We start from the raw sequence: 12,395 nt of genomic DNA on the forward strand, positions 1-12,395 counted from the left end.
ATGTGGGCATCGGGGGCGCAGGGATGTGTTGCTGTTGTACTGGGCCTGTGGGGGTGTAGGGATTTTATCCCACTCCCATTCTGCTTCTACATTCTCCTGCAGAATTTGGTGCACTGCATCAATTAAAACTGTAATCCCATACACAAACATATGTCAACAGGAAAGCCCCAAACCACCACCTCCCCTCCTCTGGCTTGTATTATCACCATCGCCCTCAGTGCACACATTCCTAGGGTGGCACATATTATTCCTCGATATGTGAAGGAAATGGTCATGTTCTATTTGCTCAGGAGGTTATGCCCTGACAAATTTACTGGGGAGGTTTCTGAATATAATAAGGGTGCACGCACCAGTTTTCCTCCTATTTTCATAGCTACTTCTTTTGTGTACGGAACCGTGGTGACAGCCCCAGAGAAGCCTTGGGTGTCAAGAGTTTCACCTGATGGTGGGAAGTTCCCCTCACTGATGCATCATTTAGTGGCACCTGTGTCAACCATTAAGATAAATTGCTTTTTTCCTATCTCAGCGCCCACCAAGAGTTCCTCGTTGGGGTGGGTAGTCCCGGACAGTGCTGGGCACGCAAGAGTTTTCTGGGGGCTGTCCTAGTCCGGATATGTATTTGTACCTGGGAATGTGAAAGGGTTACCTCCCAGGACACTCAGCCCACGATAAGGTGTCACTGCCCCATTCGGGACAGCGTTACCTCCAGGCATTGGACCACCGTATGATTGGTTTGGTGGCGCTGCTTTGCTGGGGTGCTAGACTGGGCAGGCGACTGTGAGGGCTGTGGTAGTAGCTGTGTGTATGATTGGCGTATTTCGTATGGGATGGACATGGGCATCAGGGGCGCAGGGATGTGTTGCTGTTGTACGGGGTGTAGGGATTTTATCCCACTACCATTCTGCTTCTACATTCTCCTGCAAAATGACTAAACTTCCCGCATCCCCAGCACTGACCTGGTCCTGCTCCCTCTCTCTGCCCCATCCCTCCAAACCCACCCCTGCCCCCTCTACCTCCTTGAAACCCCTTCTGCCACGCTGCTGACCTCTTTAATGCCACTCTGTTTACTGCAGCTGAGGTCCACCATTCTATTGCCCTTGTCCGCCGCCTGGCCAGAATGCTGCTATTCTTGCGTTTGTTTGTTTGTTTGTTTGTGTGTTTGTTCGTGCTGCTGCCTGCTCTGTTGAGTCTGTTTGTGTCACTGCTGCTACCACCCCTTCAACTGCTATTTTTGCTCATTTTCTCTGTACCAGTTTCGCTTCCTCAGCCTGCAGCCTTTGTGCTGTTTCCTTTACTCTTTTATTTGTTTACAATGATGTATAATTATAGTCCCCATTTCAGCCCATCCTTTCACTTCTATGCCTACGATCTTATTGAGAGCTTTCTGCACTTCTTTGGGTAATCCCCTTTTGATAACAAAACAGAAAGGTGGAACTGATTGGTCCCACTGGTCTCCCGTCTCGGCCCTCCACATCTCCTGTACCTTCAAAATGTACTGAGCAGGGTCTTCATCATCCCCGATTGTATATTGCATCATGGACTGCAATTCGGGTGTGTCGGGTACGCCCACAGCAGTGCACTAATATATTAAAACGTGCCCCACCGTGTTTGTCATCTACTTTCACTCCCGGATATCCAGCCTTAACCCAAACATCTCTCGCCTGATCTCCTACACTTGCCCCATGTAAACTTGGTATGTCTCCCACTGCTAAGGGTATTCCTGCTATTTAGGTTTAAAAGCGTATATCCACTTCCCAGCCCCTGCAGTGAGGGTTGGGAGCGCTTTAATCACTTTGTTCTTATCCATCTGAGCCCAAGGTACATAATGCGCCTTCCCTTAGCCTTTATGTAGTCATGGCAACTGCGTGCCCATTCCCCTTCTTCCCCCTCCTATTGTCACTTCCCTTTTTCCTAGCCACTGCTGCCTGCCCAAAACTGTTCCTCAATTGTGGACCCCACAAGCTCTCTACCCATGGGATAACTTCTGGTTCATCATCCTCCAATTCATCCATCGTGTCCCACTCCTCCTCCCGCAACTCTGTATCTCCGTCCGATCTCACTGTCCCATAACCTATACTCCCCACTCCTCACTTCACTCTTCTTTTCAATATGTACATCCTTAATTGCAGTACTATCTAGTCTGAACAAAATATCTCTGGCCCTCCACTCATCTAGTCCACACCCCAGTTTACTCTCTTCTTCCCGGAGCACCTTCAACCGTGCCAATTCTGCTTGGGCAGCCTGTAAAGCTTCTTCCAATTCCCTCTAGGGTATCCTACCCAGTGGCAATGCAGTGTTAGTGTTCGTTTGATATGGGGGTGGTAATATTGATGGGGGAGGGACTGTGGCGGGCGAGCTGACATATGTTGGGTTTGTATATCCTGTGGCGGGAAGAGTTGGATAAAGCCCTATTTGGGTTGCGGTTGACTGTGTTAACTCAGGTGCTGCTGATTTAATAAAACTTGGGGCTGGGTTGCTATCACACTGGGACTTGCACTCTTCATTATCCTCCGTTATCTACCTTTTTCCACAATTCTAGGATCTCTTTTCTCCTTTGAAGCTTCTTCCCCTTGTATTTGGCAGCCGAAAACATTCACATGTATTCCAATATCCCCCTATTATTCATACCCTGCTCTGGCTATGGGCGGAACATTCCCCCCTGTGTCCCCGCCACCCACTGCTTCTGGTATTTCTCATACTCCTACGTCCCGTCCCCTTTCCTCCATACTTTTGGGACATTCTGTCCTGTGTGGCGGGACCGGAGCACTTTTGTAAAAAAGCATCAAATTGAAAAATGTGTCCTTCTCTTTTTACACGGGGTAACGCACGTGGCCGTAACCCCGCCCTCCTTAGCTCCACCCCACGCATCACCCTTCAGTCCTTTTCTCCGCACGGTCTGGGCTGGATGCACTAGCATCACCGGGAAGACCTTTTTTCCTTCCCGTTGTCCTTCTCTCCCGCTCTGGTTCTGCAGTCGCGTTGCCCTCCGTCTATGCCGGAACGTCTGAGATTTGCCACTTGTTCCTCTTGCTTCACTAGGACGGATCCTCATTTTCTCTGCTTGGAGTGTCTGAGACCGGATCGCTGTTGGGACTTGTGTTTCTTCTGCGACTCCCATTCGGTCCGGGCACTTTAACGTCGCCTTCGTAGGCGGGAGGAAATCTTCCAGAAGGTTCCTCCATCGCATTTCCAACTCTTCATTGACGAAAAGAAGAGACGCCCGGTAAGTTCTTTACTTTTCAGGGCACCCCGGCCGGGGGACTCCTTCCTGGGGTCCTCCAGGTCTGGGATGGGCTTCAAAAGCTCTGCTACCAGGGTTATCCCTGAGGTGCCTCGCAGACCTACCGGGGTTTTCTCCGAGGGTTTCCGCGAGGGGCCTGCCTGTACCGGATCACGATCCGAGGTTCACCAATCAGGTGCTAATAGCCAGCATAGTAGTGCTAAGGCATTGGGTACCGGAGTTCACTCTGAGGTCTCCTTGTTAGGAGCGTCCCGCACTGACTACCGGGGTGCTCCCTGAGGCCTCTCGAGGCTTTCTGTACTGATCCACGGTTCGAGACCCCTCTCGGGGGAGATATTAAGACCGGACTCTGTTCTGAGGTTCCTCTTAACAAGGCTAAGGTGTGTACCAACAGAACTGAGAGTCCTGTTAAGGTCTTGTCTGTGAGGTGGATTCCTCAAATATCCTGCACTCGCGATGTTACCGGTTCTGTTGAGGGGGCACAGGGAGAGGTCGTCGACCGTAACTCCTCTGTTACCGGCTGTGCCGAGGTTCCTCCTTTGGAGGCTAATTCAAGGGACAGGATGTCCAGTAAACATCCAAGGCCCCATAGTACCGACTCTGCCGAGGTTCCTTATGTCAAGGCTAAAATTTCAGTCAAGTCCCCTGGCCAGTCTGTGGAGTCAACTGCCTCATGTGACGCAGTTCTCCTCAGATGTTCACAAAATGTTGGGCGTTCCTGCGTGGTCTACGGTGGCCATTTTGGATTCTTCCCTCACACCCACGCTATCGTCAGCGGGTGCTGGGAACCTTCTTTTCGGTAGACAACCTTTTCCACGCGACAGTCAGACTCCGTTCCGCCCTTCCTATGACTTGCGTGCTCGGATGCCAATACCTCATTCGGTCTCTCTTCATCCTACATCTGCCCCATTGGTCTATGTAAACCCGATTGGTGGCGGGCCCTCTTGGCAGCCCTCTTCACTGCGTTTGTGTGGTTATGCTCCTCATGAGAGGCCTCTGCCCACTCCAGCGCCTAAGGTCTCGGCAGAGGATGACTTTTTTGGGAAATTTCAGAGCCAAATGAACTCTGATCCAATGAGGGAGTACTTTAAGGGCCTATTTAGAGAAATCTGCCCTCAGACTCCATTGCCTGCCCTGTCAGTTCCTGTCACGGCACCTGTCGCTCCGGCGGTTGCACCTCCTCTGCCTCCCGGCCCTCCTCTGGCTCTTCCGCCTCTGCCTCCCTTGTCATCATTGGACAAGTCCCAAGCAGAGCGTGATGTCAATCTGATGGCCTGTCGCGTCGCAGTCTGGGGACGCGGATGCTCCAGGCGACCCCTTGGCGGATCAGGATAGTGAAGACCAGCCCTGCTCTGTCTGAGCATTTCACAACCAGGTACTGGACATGTCACTCCTGGACATACCAGTGCCTGAGGCACCCGCTCCGCAGGAAGGGGTGCTATCAGGGGTGCTAACCTTGTCTCCACAGGAGCGTACCGGCCTGTTCCTCCAGAGGGACGTCCTGGCCGAGGCCCGCAAGGTCTGGGATAAGCCCCACACCGGGCTACACATAAATAAAAGGATTGATGCCCGTTGCAGGCTTCACACCTACGAGGAAAAAGCATTGGCGTCATGTCCACTCCGGTCCTCGGCGGTGGTAGCGGCCGCCACTCTGCCATCTAAATCAGCCTCTGCGACTTCCACAGCTACTGCTCAGGTTCTGTCCCAGGAAGGGGTTTGTCCTGGCAGGCAAGGAGCTAAATAGCTCAATTTCTCTTCATATTATTTCAAGGTTGTCTCTATGGTACAGGAATTCAAGAGTAGTGTGGATGGCCTCCAGTGGGTGTGTACATTTACCATCCAGTGGGGTATCCTAACACCGGGTCCTTGTCAAATGAATTAAGGAACTCCTAAATATGTGTTCAGTATTTACACATCTCTCTCTATGGGAAAAAATTCTTTGAAATCTAAGATTACAACTATGCATATCATCCAGGTGGCTAGAAAACCTTTGACGAGGTCTCAGTATAGGAGCAAATGACTCTGTTTCTGCCCATGGCTACGGCAAATTTGAAATTCCTTTCATGGAAAATTGCTTTTCTGATTGTGCTGACTTCGACAAGGAGTGTAAGCGAGCTTCAGGCCTTGTATGTAGAACATCGATTCCACACCTTTAACAAGGATAAGGTTGTCCTCCGGACCAATCCCTCTTTACTTTCAAAGGTGGTATCCGATGATTTTCATCTGAATCAGTCTATTTCCTTACCAGTTTTTTTCCCAGAACCGGCTTCAGGTGGCGAGAGGGTTCTGCATAATTTGGATGTAAGGCGAGCTCTTAAGATCGATTTGGACAGAACATCTAATCTTCAGAGCTCTCCCCAGCGCTTGGTGACCTTCGGAGACCCGAAAGGAAAGCCGGCCTCGAAAGCAACTATCTCCCAATGGATTGCTTCTTGTATCTCTGAGGCGTATACCATTTAGGGCCTTCAGCCTCCGAAGGGAATTCATGCCCATCTTGTGCGGGGCAAGGCAGCTGCCATTGCCTTCCAAAAATATGTTCCCTGGGAAACCATTGCCAAAGCGGCTACGTGGGCTTCCCCCATCAGCCTTTGTGAAACATTACTGCTTAGACCTGAGCTCCAGGGCTGATGCTACTTCGGGCAAGCTGTTCACAATAACCTCTTTCAGTAAAGGAGTTCCATCCACCCGTTATTCTGTAAGGAGTGCTTGGTAATCTCCCAAAAGTATGGAGGAAAGGGGACTGGACCTAGGAGTATAATAAAGTTACTCACTGTAGTGACTACCTTACTCCTAGTTCATAGTCCCCTTTCCTCCATATGCCTGCCTGCCATTCCCTCTAATAAGTATCCTCTATTATTGCTTAAATGGTCTCAGACCTGGCGATAGAAAAGGACTGAAAGGCGATACGCGGGGCAGAGCTAAGGAGGACAGGGTTACGGCTGCGTACGGTACCTGGCGTAAAAAGAACACATTTTTCAATTTGAAGCTTTTTTACAAAAGTGCTCCGGTCTCGTCCAACAGGACGGAATGTCCCAAAAGTATGGAGGAAAGGGGACTATGGACTAGGAGTAAGGTAGTCACTACGGTGAGTAACTTAATTGATCTTCTCTTACAACAGTGATGCACTGCACATATACTCCAACTGAGTCATTCCCCCGATGTTGACAACCTTTAAATAAAAAAAATCCAACCCTATACGAGATGTAATTTGTCATCAATGTTCCTACAAGTCCTTCGCTCTCGTTCCCCTGTTGCCCCCTACCCGCACCCCCTCAACACACACACACACACACACACACACACACACACACACACACGTGCACTCTCACTCCTCACACCCAATATACATGCTACTTCTTTCACATGGCCTCCCTTGGCCCCAGTTTGCTGCACAATAAAATCTTAAAACACTGAAACAACAAGCTAAAACAAAGAACTAAAATAACCACTACTTATTCCCCCAACCGCAGTATATTCGGCACAAGAATCTGAGCTCTCTATTTATACGAAGCCCCTACTTCGTTATTCTATTATCACAATTCAAAATATGGCGCCATCTTCTTCCGTAACGTGGAAAGGATGCCACTTCTCTGTTTCTCTTCTCATACTTTTAACTATAATAATAATAAAAAAACTGCCACCTGGCCTTCACACACTATTCAACTCCAAAATGCACCAACACTCTCACACTCTCTTCTTCACACGCACAAACACACACGCCGTTATCCCGGTTTCCCCACTTCTCACTTAGCATCAACCCCTGTTGTCACCCGCAAGAGGTGTACCTGACATCTGTGTGTTCACCCGAGCTCCTCCGTCACAGAGTACCAATAACAGCCTGCACCTTCCTAGGAGCCGTATCCTGCCCCAAAGAGCAGACATGAATTCTGTGAAAACGGCTCCTGTACAGCACTACGGGTTGAGCGCTTGGGTCTGGTCACTGCAGGCGGGCGCGGCCCCTCCAGATTTGCGGCCTGGAAGCCTTCGCCTTTGTGGAAAATCTGGGATCATGTTGGGGTCGCCAAAAATGTAGAGAAGCCCCTTAATGCTCACACCAGAAAAAATAAAACCCACTAGGGAAAAATCCCCAGCACACATCTTGCAAGGAGAGCAAGGTTTATTCTCTTAAAAACAAGTACGCAATAGCAAAAAACACTACTGACACAGAGGGCTCTCACAAAATCAGCATGAGTAATAGTTTTTAAAGGTAAAAAGCATCACAACTGACGTACATCACATATGTTACAAATCCAAGTAGCTGGTTAATGCAACCCTATACATAGGCAGCCTGCTCTATAGGGGATGCCAGGCCATTGGTCCCAGCCTTATCTGCTCATCTTCCATGTGGGATTGTTCTTCGTATGTCATCAAGCGCAAAGCTTCTAATTGGCAATTATTAACCCACTTCAATAGATCGCCTATCTGTGGCGTAATGTGCACATGATACTGCAGACATGAGCGTAGAGGCTACTTTCGAGGTCACGATAACTCTAAACCCCTGCTCGATCCCAGACATGGCGGCGTTGTTCCTGTTCTTTACAACCAAAGCTTAAATGTGTTACTTTCCCTCCCTGGCACCTCACAGCACAAATCACAGGGACCCTGGGTGGGGTGAACTCTCCTTTCTGCTGTGTTCCTCCTGATAGATCAGCACACTAACAGTTTTATGGTCGGTTGTCTGGGATTCACTGGTACAGAGGAATGCTGGGGGTCTTGGGGCAGGGGTATTTGGCCACTATAACTTAGGATTTTAACTGGTGATGGTCGAAGGCCCTCTCCCTTCTTCTCACGGGATAGTATTTGAGAGTGATCTCTTGGCCCCCATTGTCTTGCAGGGCACATTCTTGTAGGGATATGTGTACTACTAGTGTGAAACAATGAAAGGTTTATGAATCTTCAGGGATTTGGCCTTCTCTGCAACTGTCTACGTTACCACCCAGCCCTGCATGCACGTACTCATTTCTATGTGGTGGGCCTGATCCTGGTGCCTTTGCTGCTGTGCGGCGCAAGGCTTTAATTTCAAAATGGCTGCTGGTCTCGAAAATAGCATTTCCCTACCAGCGTGATCCATACCTAAACATATGCAAATCTACTTCTAATCAGCTACATCAACATCCCCCTTGCCCTTACAACCTCTGTGTGCTCTTACAAGGCGCTCTTATGCCTTCACCTTATCCAAAACCTCTTGGGGGGCCAGAGACAATTGTCCCCACTCCCCAACAAGAATCAAAAGAAATGGAAGGATAAGAAGAGAAGATGACTAGAAGGACAGAATGGGGGTAGCTGTGATGGTAGAGATAGCGAAGATTAAGTACCCAGTAGGGGGAGTACAATATTGGATAAGATTATTGGAATTTAGCAGCGAAAGAAACTGGCTAGTCATTGCATGAAAACTGAAGTCACGGAGAAAAAGAATGAAGAGTCTGAAGGAAGAAGACAGGAAGGAAGAAAGTGTAGATCCTCACGGAAAGAAGAGAGGACCAGGAGGATGGTAGACAATCCAAAAGGAATGACGATGGGGCTTACAGAAGGAAGTACAATGATATTCAAAATATGAGAAGAAGTATGAGAAAAAGAATGTAAGAAAATGCCAGTCTCGCCCCTTCTGCCAGACTGGCTTGGAATGTAGGGGAAATTAGAAAAAGACATAAGGGAAGCAATAGAGCGGGCATTTGAGAGCCGAAATACATTTGAAAGCGGGCATAAAAGAAAGCGATTGGAACCGGAATAGGAGCTGGCATGAAATTAGGGAGGGTGCGACAGAAATAAATCTTGCACCTCTGGATAGGAATGGTTGAGCGCTATAGAGTAAATGAAATGTGATCCGCAAATGAAGAAGGGCGTTGCCATCACCCCCAATTGCAAACCAGAACATGTAAGTGCCCTTTGGGTTGACGCCCTTAAATGAGGACCCTCAAAAATGAAAGACTAAAAAAAAGCTGGTGGTCACGTGACCGCTCTTATCCCAGAAAGGTGCAGAGGCATAGCCAGGATTGTCTTACAAGTGGGGCCTGAAGCTAATGTAGTTGGGCCCACCACAGGGACATCTGTGAATGCCGGACCGCGCTGCTGAGGCCCTACCCTGTCTAGCCTCTGGAAAGGTGGGCGGGGCTTCAAGGCAAATCAGCGACTTGCGGCCAGGCCGGCTGGCAGGTCGACAGCGCCTGGAGGTCGAAACTGTACGCTGCTAACATTGTCAGGATCTCCTCCATGTCTGTTGGTGAGCGGTAAACAAGAATTGGAGGTCTGAAACATGAGACAATCAGTGAGAGACGGAGGTCCGTGGACCAGAGGGGTTGGGGGGGGGGGGGGCTTAACTTACTGGATCGTGGAATGTCGTTTGGAAAAGCATGTTGTAGTGCAAATTGTCAACAAAGCACTGAGACGGGTCACCGTTTTGGCTTTAGCTGCCTAGCTCTGAGGAATGGTTTGTTGTTATAGACCAATGTGCTTCAAAGCTAATTGCTAAAGCACTCCCCACTGATCTCCTCTATGTATCTAAGCGAACGGAGAATAATACACTATTCAATCGAAGACACGTGGATGAGAGGCCACACATGCGACAAAAACGTAAATTAAGTTTGGTGCACATTTTATAAATAGATTTTTTTAATCGAAGGTTGTAATCTTGACATCGATATGTTGTCACCTTAGTGTCATGGTGGTCAAGACGTTCATACCAGGGAGGTCATCGTTGTATATTGAGAAAGGGCGCAGTAAGTGGGAAGATGAAATCTGGAAGGAGTTGAGAGCTGTGTTAAGGTACTGGGAAGCATCACTGCACTCCAGGCACGAGCATGACTTAACTTGGGTTTCATCTCGGCAGTTAAGTGCAAGAAGCAGATGTCTGCATGTTCACAGCCCTCCCTGCCCCCTGTGCTGCCGTTCTGACAGAGTTTAGTTTGCCTATTGCATTGGTGCCCAAGATGAGTTGACAGAGACACAGTGGTGGTGTGTGCACGCTGTATGGTCAGGTGATGTACATGATCTTTGTTTATTTCCTAGGGTCAAGTGGAGGCCGAAGTTCAAGAACTTGAATTTGATAGATACACAATATTTCGACCAGCGTGAGTATTACACCGAGCTTAACTCTCTTTGAATGCTAGGACACTACGAGTGAAACAGTGTGTTTTGTCACTTTTGGTATGAATAATGTCTATATTTGTATGTTCCCCACCCCCTTCCAAACTTTATTTTTCCCTATGTTGGCACCGTACCACCGATCTGTAAATAAAAAAGTGCTCCGTAACAAATCATATTGAAATATATAGCAGGGAGTACTGAAACTGTTTATGAATGAATGGTATTTTATTTGTATCGCGCTCCTACACAAGTGTTTATTAAATCATGAACTACATTTAACTTCTGATTCTGTTATTCCGATTTAGAGTCTTGATGTGTGATAGGCAAGAATCCCGCCCAGCAGAATGGATTGCTAGAAAATTCCTGGGACCCATCTCTTACATATTCCCAACCTCCTTGTCAGTGCCTGTGACAACGCTGGCTCGAGCCATGGTGAACAATGCAGTGATACCGAGTGACCAGAAGGTGGAGCTCCTGGACAACAAGGCTATTCACATGCTCGGGAAACTAGAAGAACAAAAGAAAACTTAAAGGGCATTCATTGTAGCTCATCCTGAAATTAGATGCATAAGCCTGCATTATTTGTGAATTTGCCTTGTGTTTCGATAACTGCACGGGCAAAACTATTTTAAGTTGTGATTTTAAATATATATATATTTATATACTACCTGGGTTTATTATATTATTAACTTGTGCCTTTTGTTTTTAAATTCATTTAATTGCATAGGCTAAAAAACGACTCGTGCATTGTTTTAGCCTGTAAAGGCGGTGATCTCAGGACAGACTGGCGACTACCAAAGGATTAGTAGGGCTTTGCATCGAGTGACCACTCACTCATGCACTAATGAAATGTTCAGGAGAATCTAAAGTTGTTTTATTATTTTTTGTTGGGGAAGCATTTTTTTTACTGGACATTAACTATTAACGATCCTAGGATTTTTTGTGAATGATGCAACTGTTTAGGGAAATTGTGCCTTACTTTGCTTTCTAGGATCTTAATTGAGAGACAGTAAAATGCAATGGTGCCTTAATGGTGGCTGAGGCTCATATGTGACTTTTTCAAGTTTGTTTTTTGTTTGTTTTTTCTGTTGTGAACCCACTATTTTTAAGATGTGTATCCGAATCTATGAATACATTTAATTATTATCCAACCTTTTTCTAACCTAACCGTGACCCTTAATGGCTAGTATTCGCAAACTAGCTCCCTGCCTCTTCTAAGCCTACTTCTTCTACACGATTGACCAGGGGTAGCTGTTGACTCTCCCCTTTTTTCTTGTTTAGGCGAAAGCGACCAAACATAAGTGAGGTCCGAAAGCAACACATGTGGTCTAGATTAGGGAGCCTGTGTGACCAGGGATGGGCTCTTGGGGTACACGGAATTATTGTTATACTGTGGAGCAGAATGCTCATGAAGGGACCTGCAATGTTGCACCCACTTTCTTAAAAAGCATTAGGTTAGAAATCTTCTGACGGACGAAATGAAATCCGTTCTTTTAAGGGATTCTGTGGACTGCTTATTAGCACTGCTGCATGCCGTTCCATGAGTGGGGGCACAGTGCTGTTGAAACAAGATAGCTGTGTTGTTTGGCATGTCTGAATGGTTTGTGAAATAATAAATATATGCTTTCAATCCTCTATTGGTCTTATTTATCAAGTCCAGTCTACTGCAGGTGGTGAAACCTCAGGTGCTGCATAGCTTTATTGCGTCTACTTGGTAGTGTAGCTCACGGGGTAATGCCACGTCCCTCCATCTTCTCGATTGGTCACATTCACGGCTGGCCCTGGACCAGGACATTCTGGGTGTTCACCCAGGGATTGCGCATTTATGGGAGCCCTGCTGTTGCCAACTAACTGGGTTACCATTGGGCTTCAATTTTAGTGAACAGCCTCGATGTTCAACCTCCCCGCCCTGCTTATCTTGCATCACCGGTCTTCAACTGTCCCGCAAACAACATTGCCAGGGGTAGTTCCAAGATAAGCTAGGCCCTGAGTGGCAAGAACAATTGTATATGTATTGACATCACTGTAAGTGACATCAGTTTTTGCTACCTCGTGGCCATAATCGAAAGTT

At 47.7% G+C, this 12,395-nt stretch overlaps 1 protein-coding gene across 5 annotated transcripts in view; it reads left to right on the forward strand.

Annotated features, from left to right (window-relative positions):
- Positions 1–11,959, forward strand: part of HTATIP2 (HIV-1 Tat interactive protein 2) — a 455,781-nt gene extending 443,822 nt beyond the window's left edge. For all 5 annotated transcript variants that reach the window (XM_069623476.1, XM_069623478.1, XM_069623477.1 and 2 more), the window contains 2 exons: positions 10,247–10,308; positions 10,630–11,959. In XM_069623476.1, coding sequence (XP_069479577.1) covers positions 10,247–10,308; positions 10,630–10,855 — 288 coding nt within the window. In that variant the 3' untranslated portion in view covers positions 10,856–11,959. The remainder of the gene's footprint in view (positions 1–10,246; positions 10,309–10,629) is intronic.
- The last annotated feature ends 436 nt before the right edge of the window (positions 11,960–12,395 follow it).

Source organism: Ambystoma mexicanum, chromosome 11 (assembly GCF_040938575.1).
Source record: "Ambystoma mexicanum isolate Mex_15411 chromosome 11, UKY_AmexF1_1, whole genome shotgun sequence".
NCBI lineage: Eukaryota > Metazoa > Chordata > Amphibia > Caudata > Ambystomatidae > Ambystoma > Ambystoma mexicanum.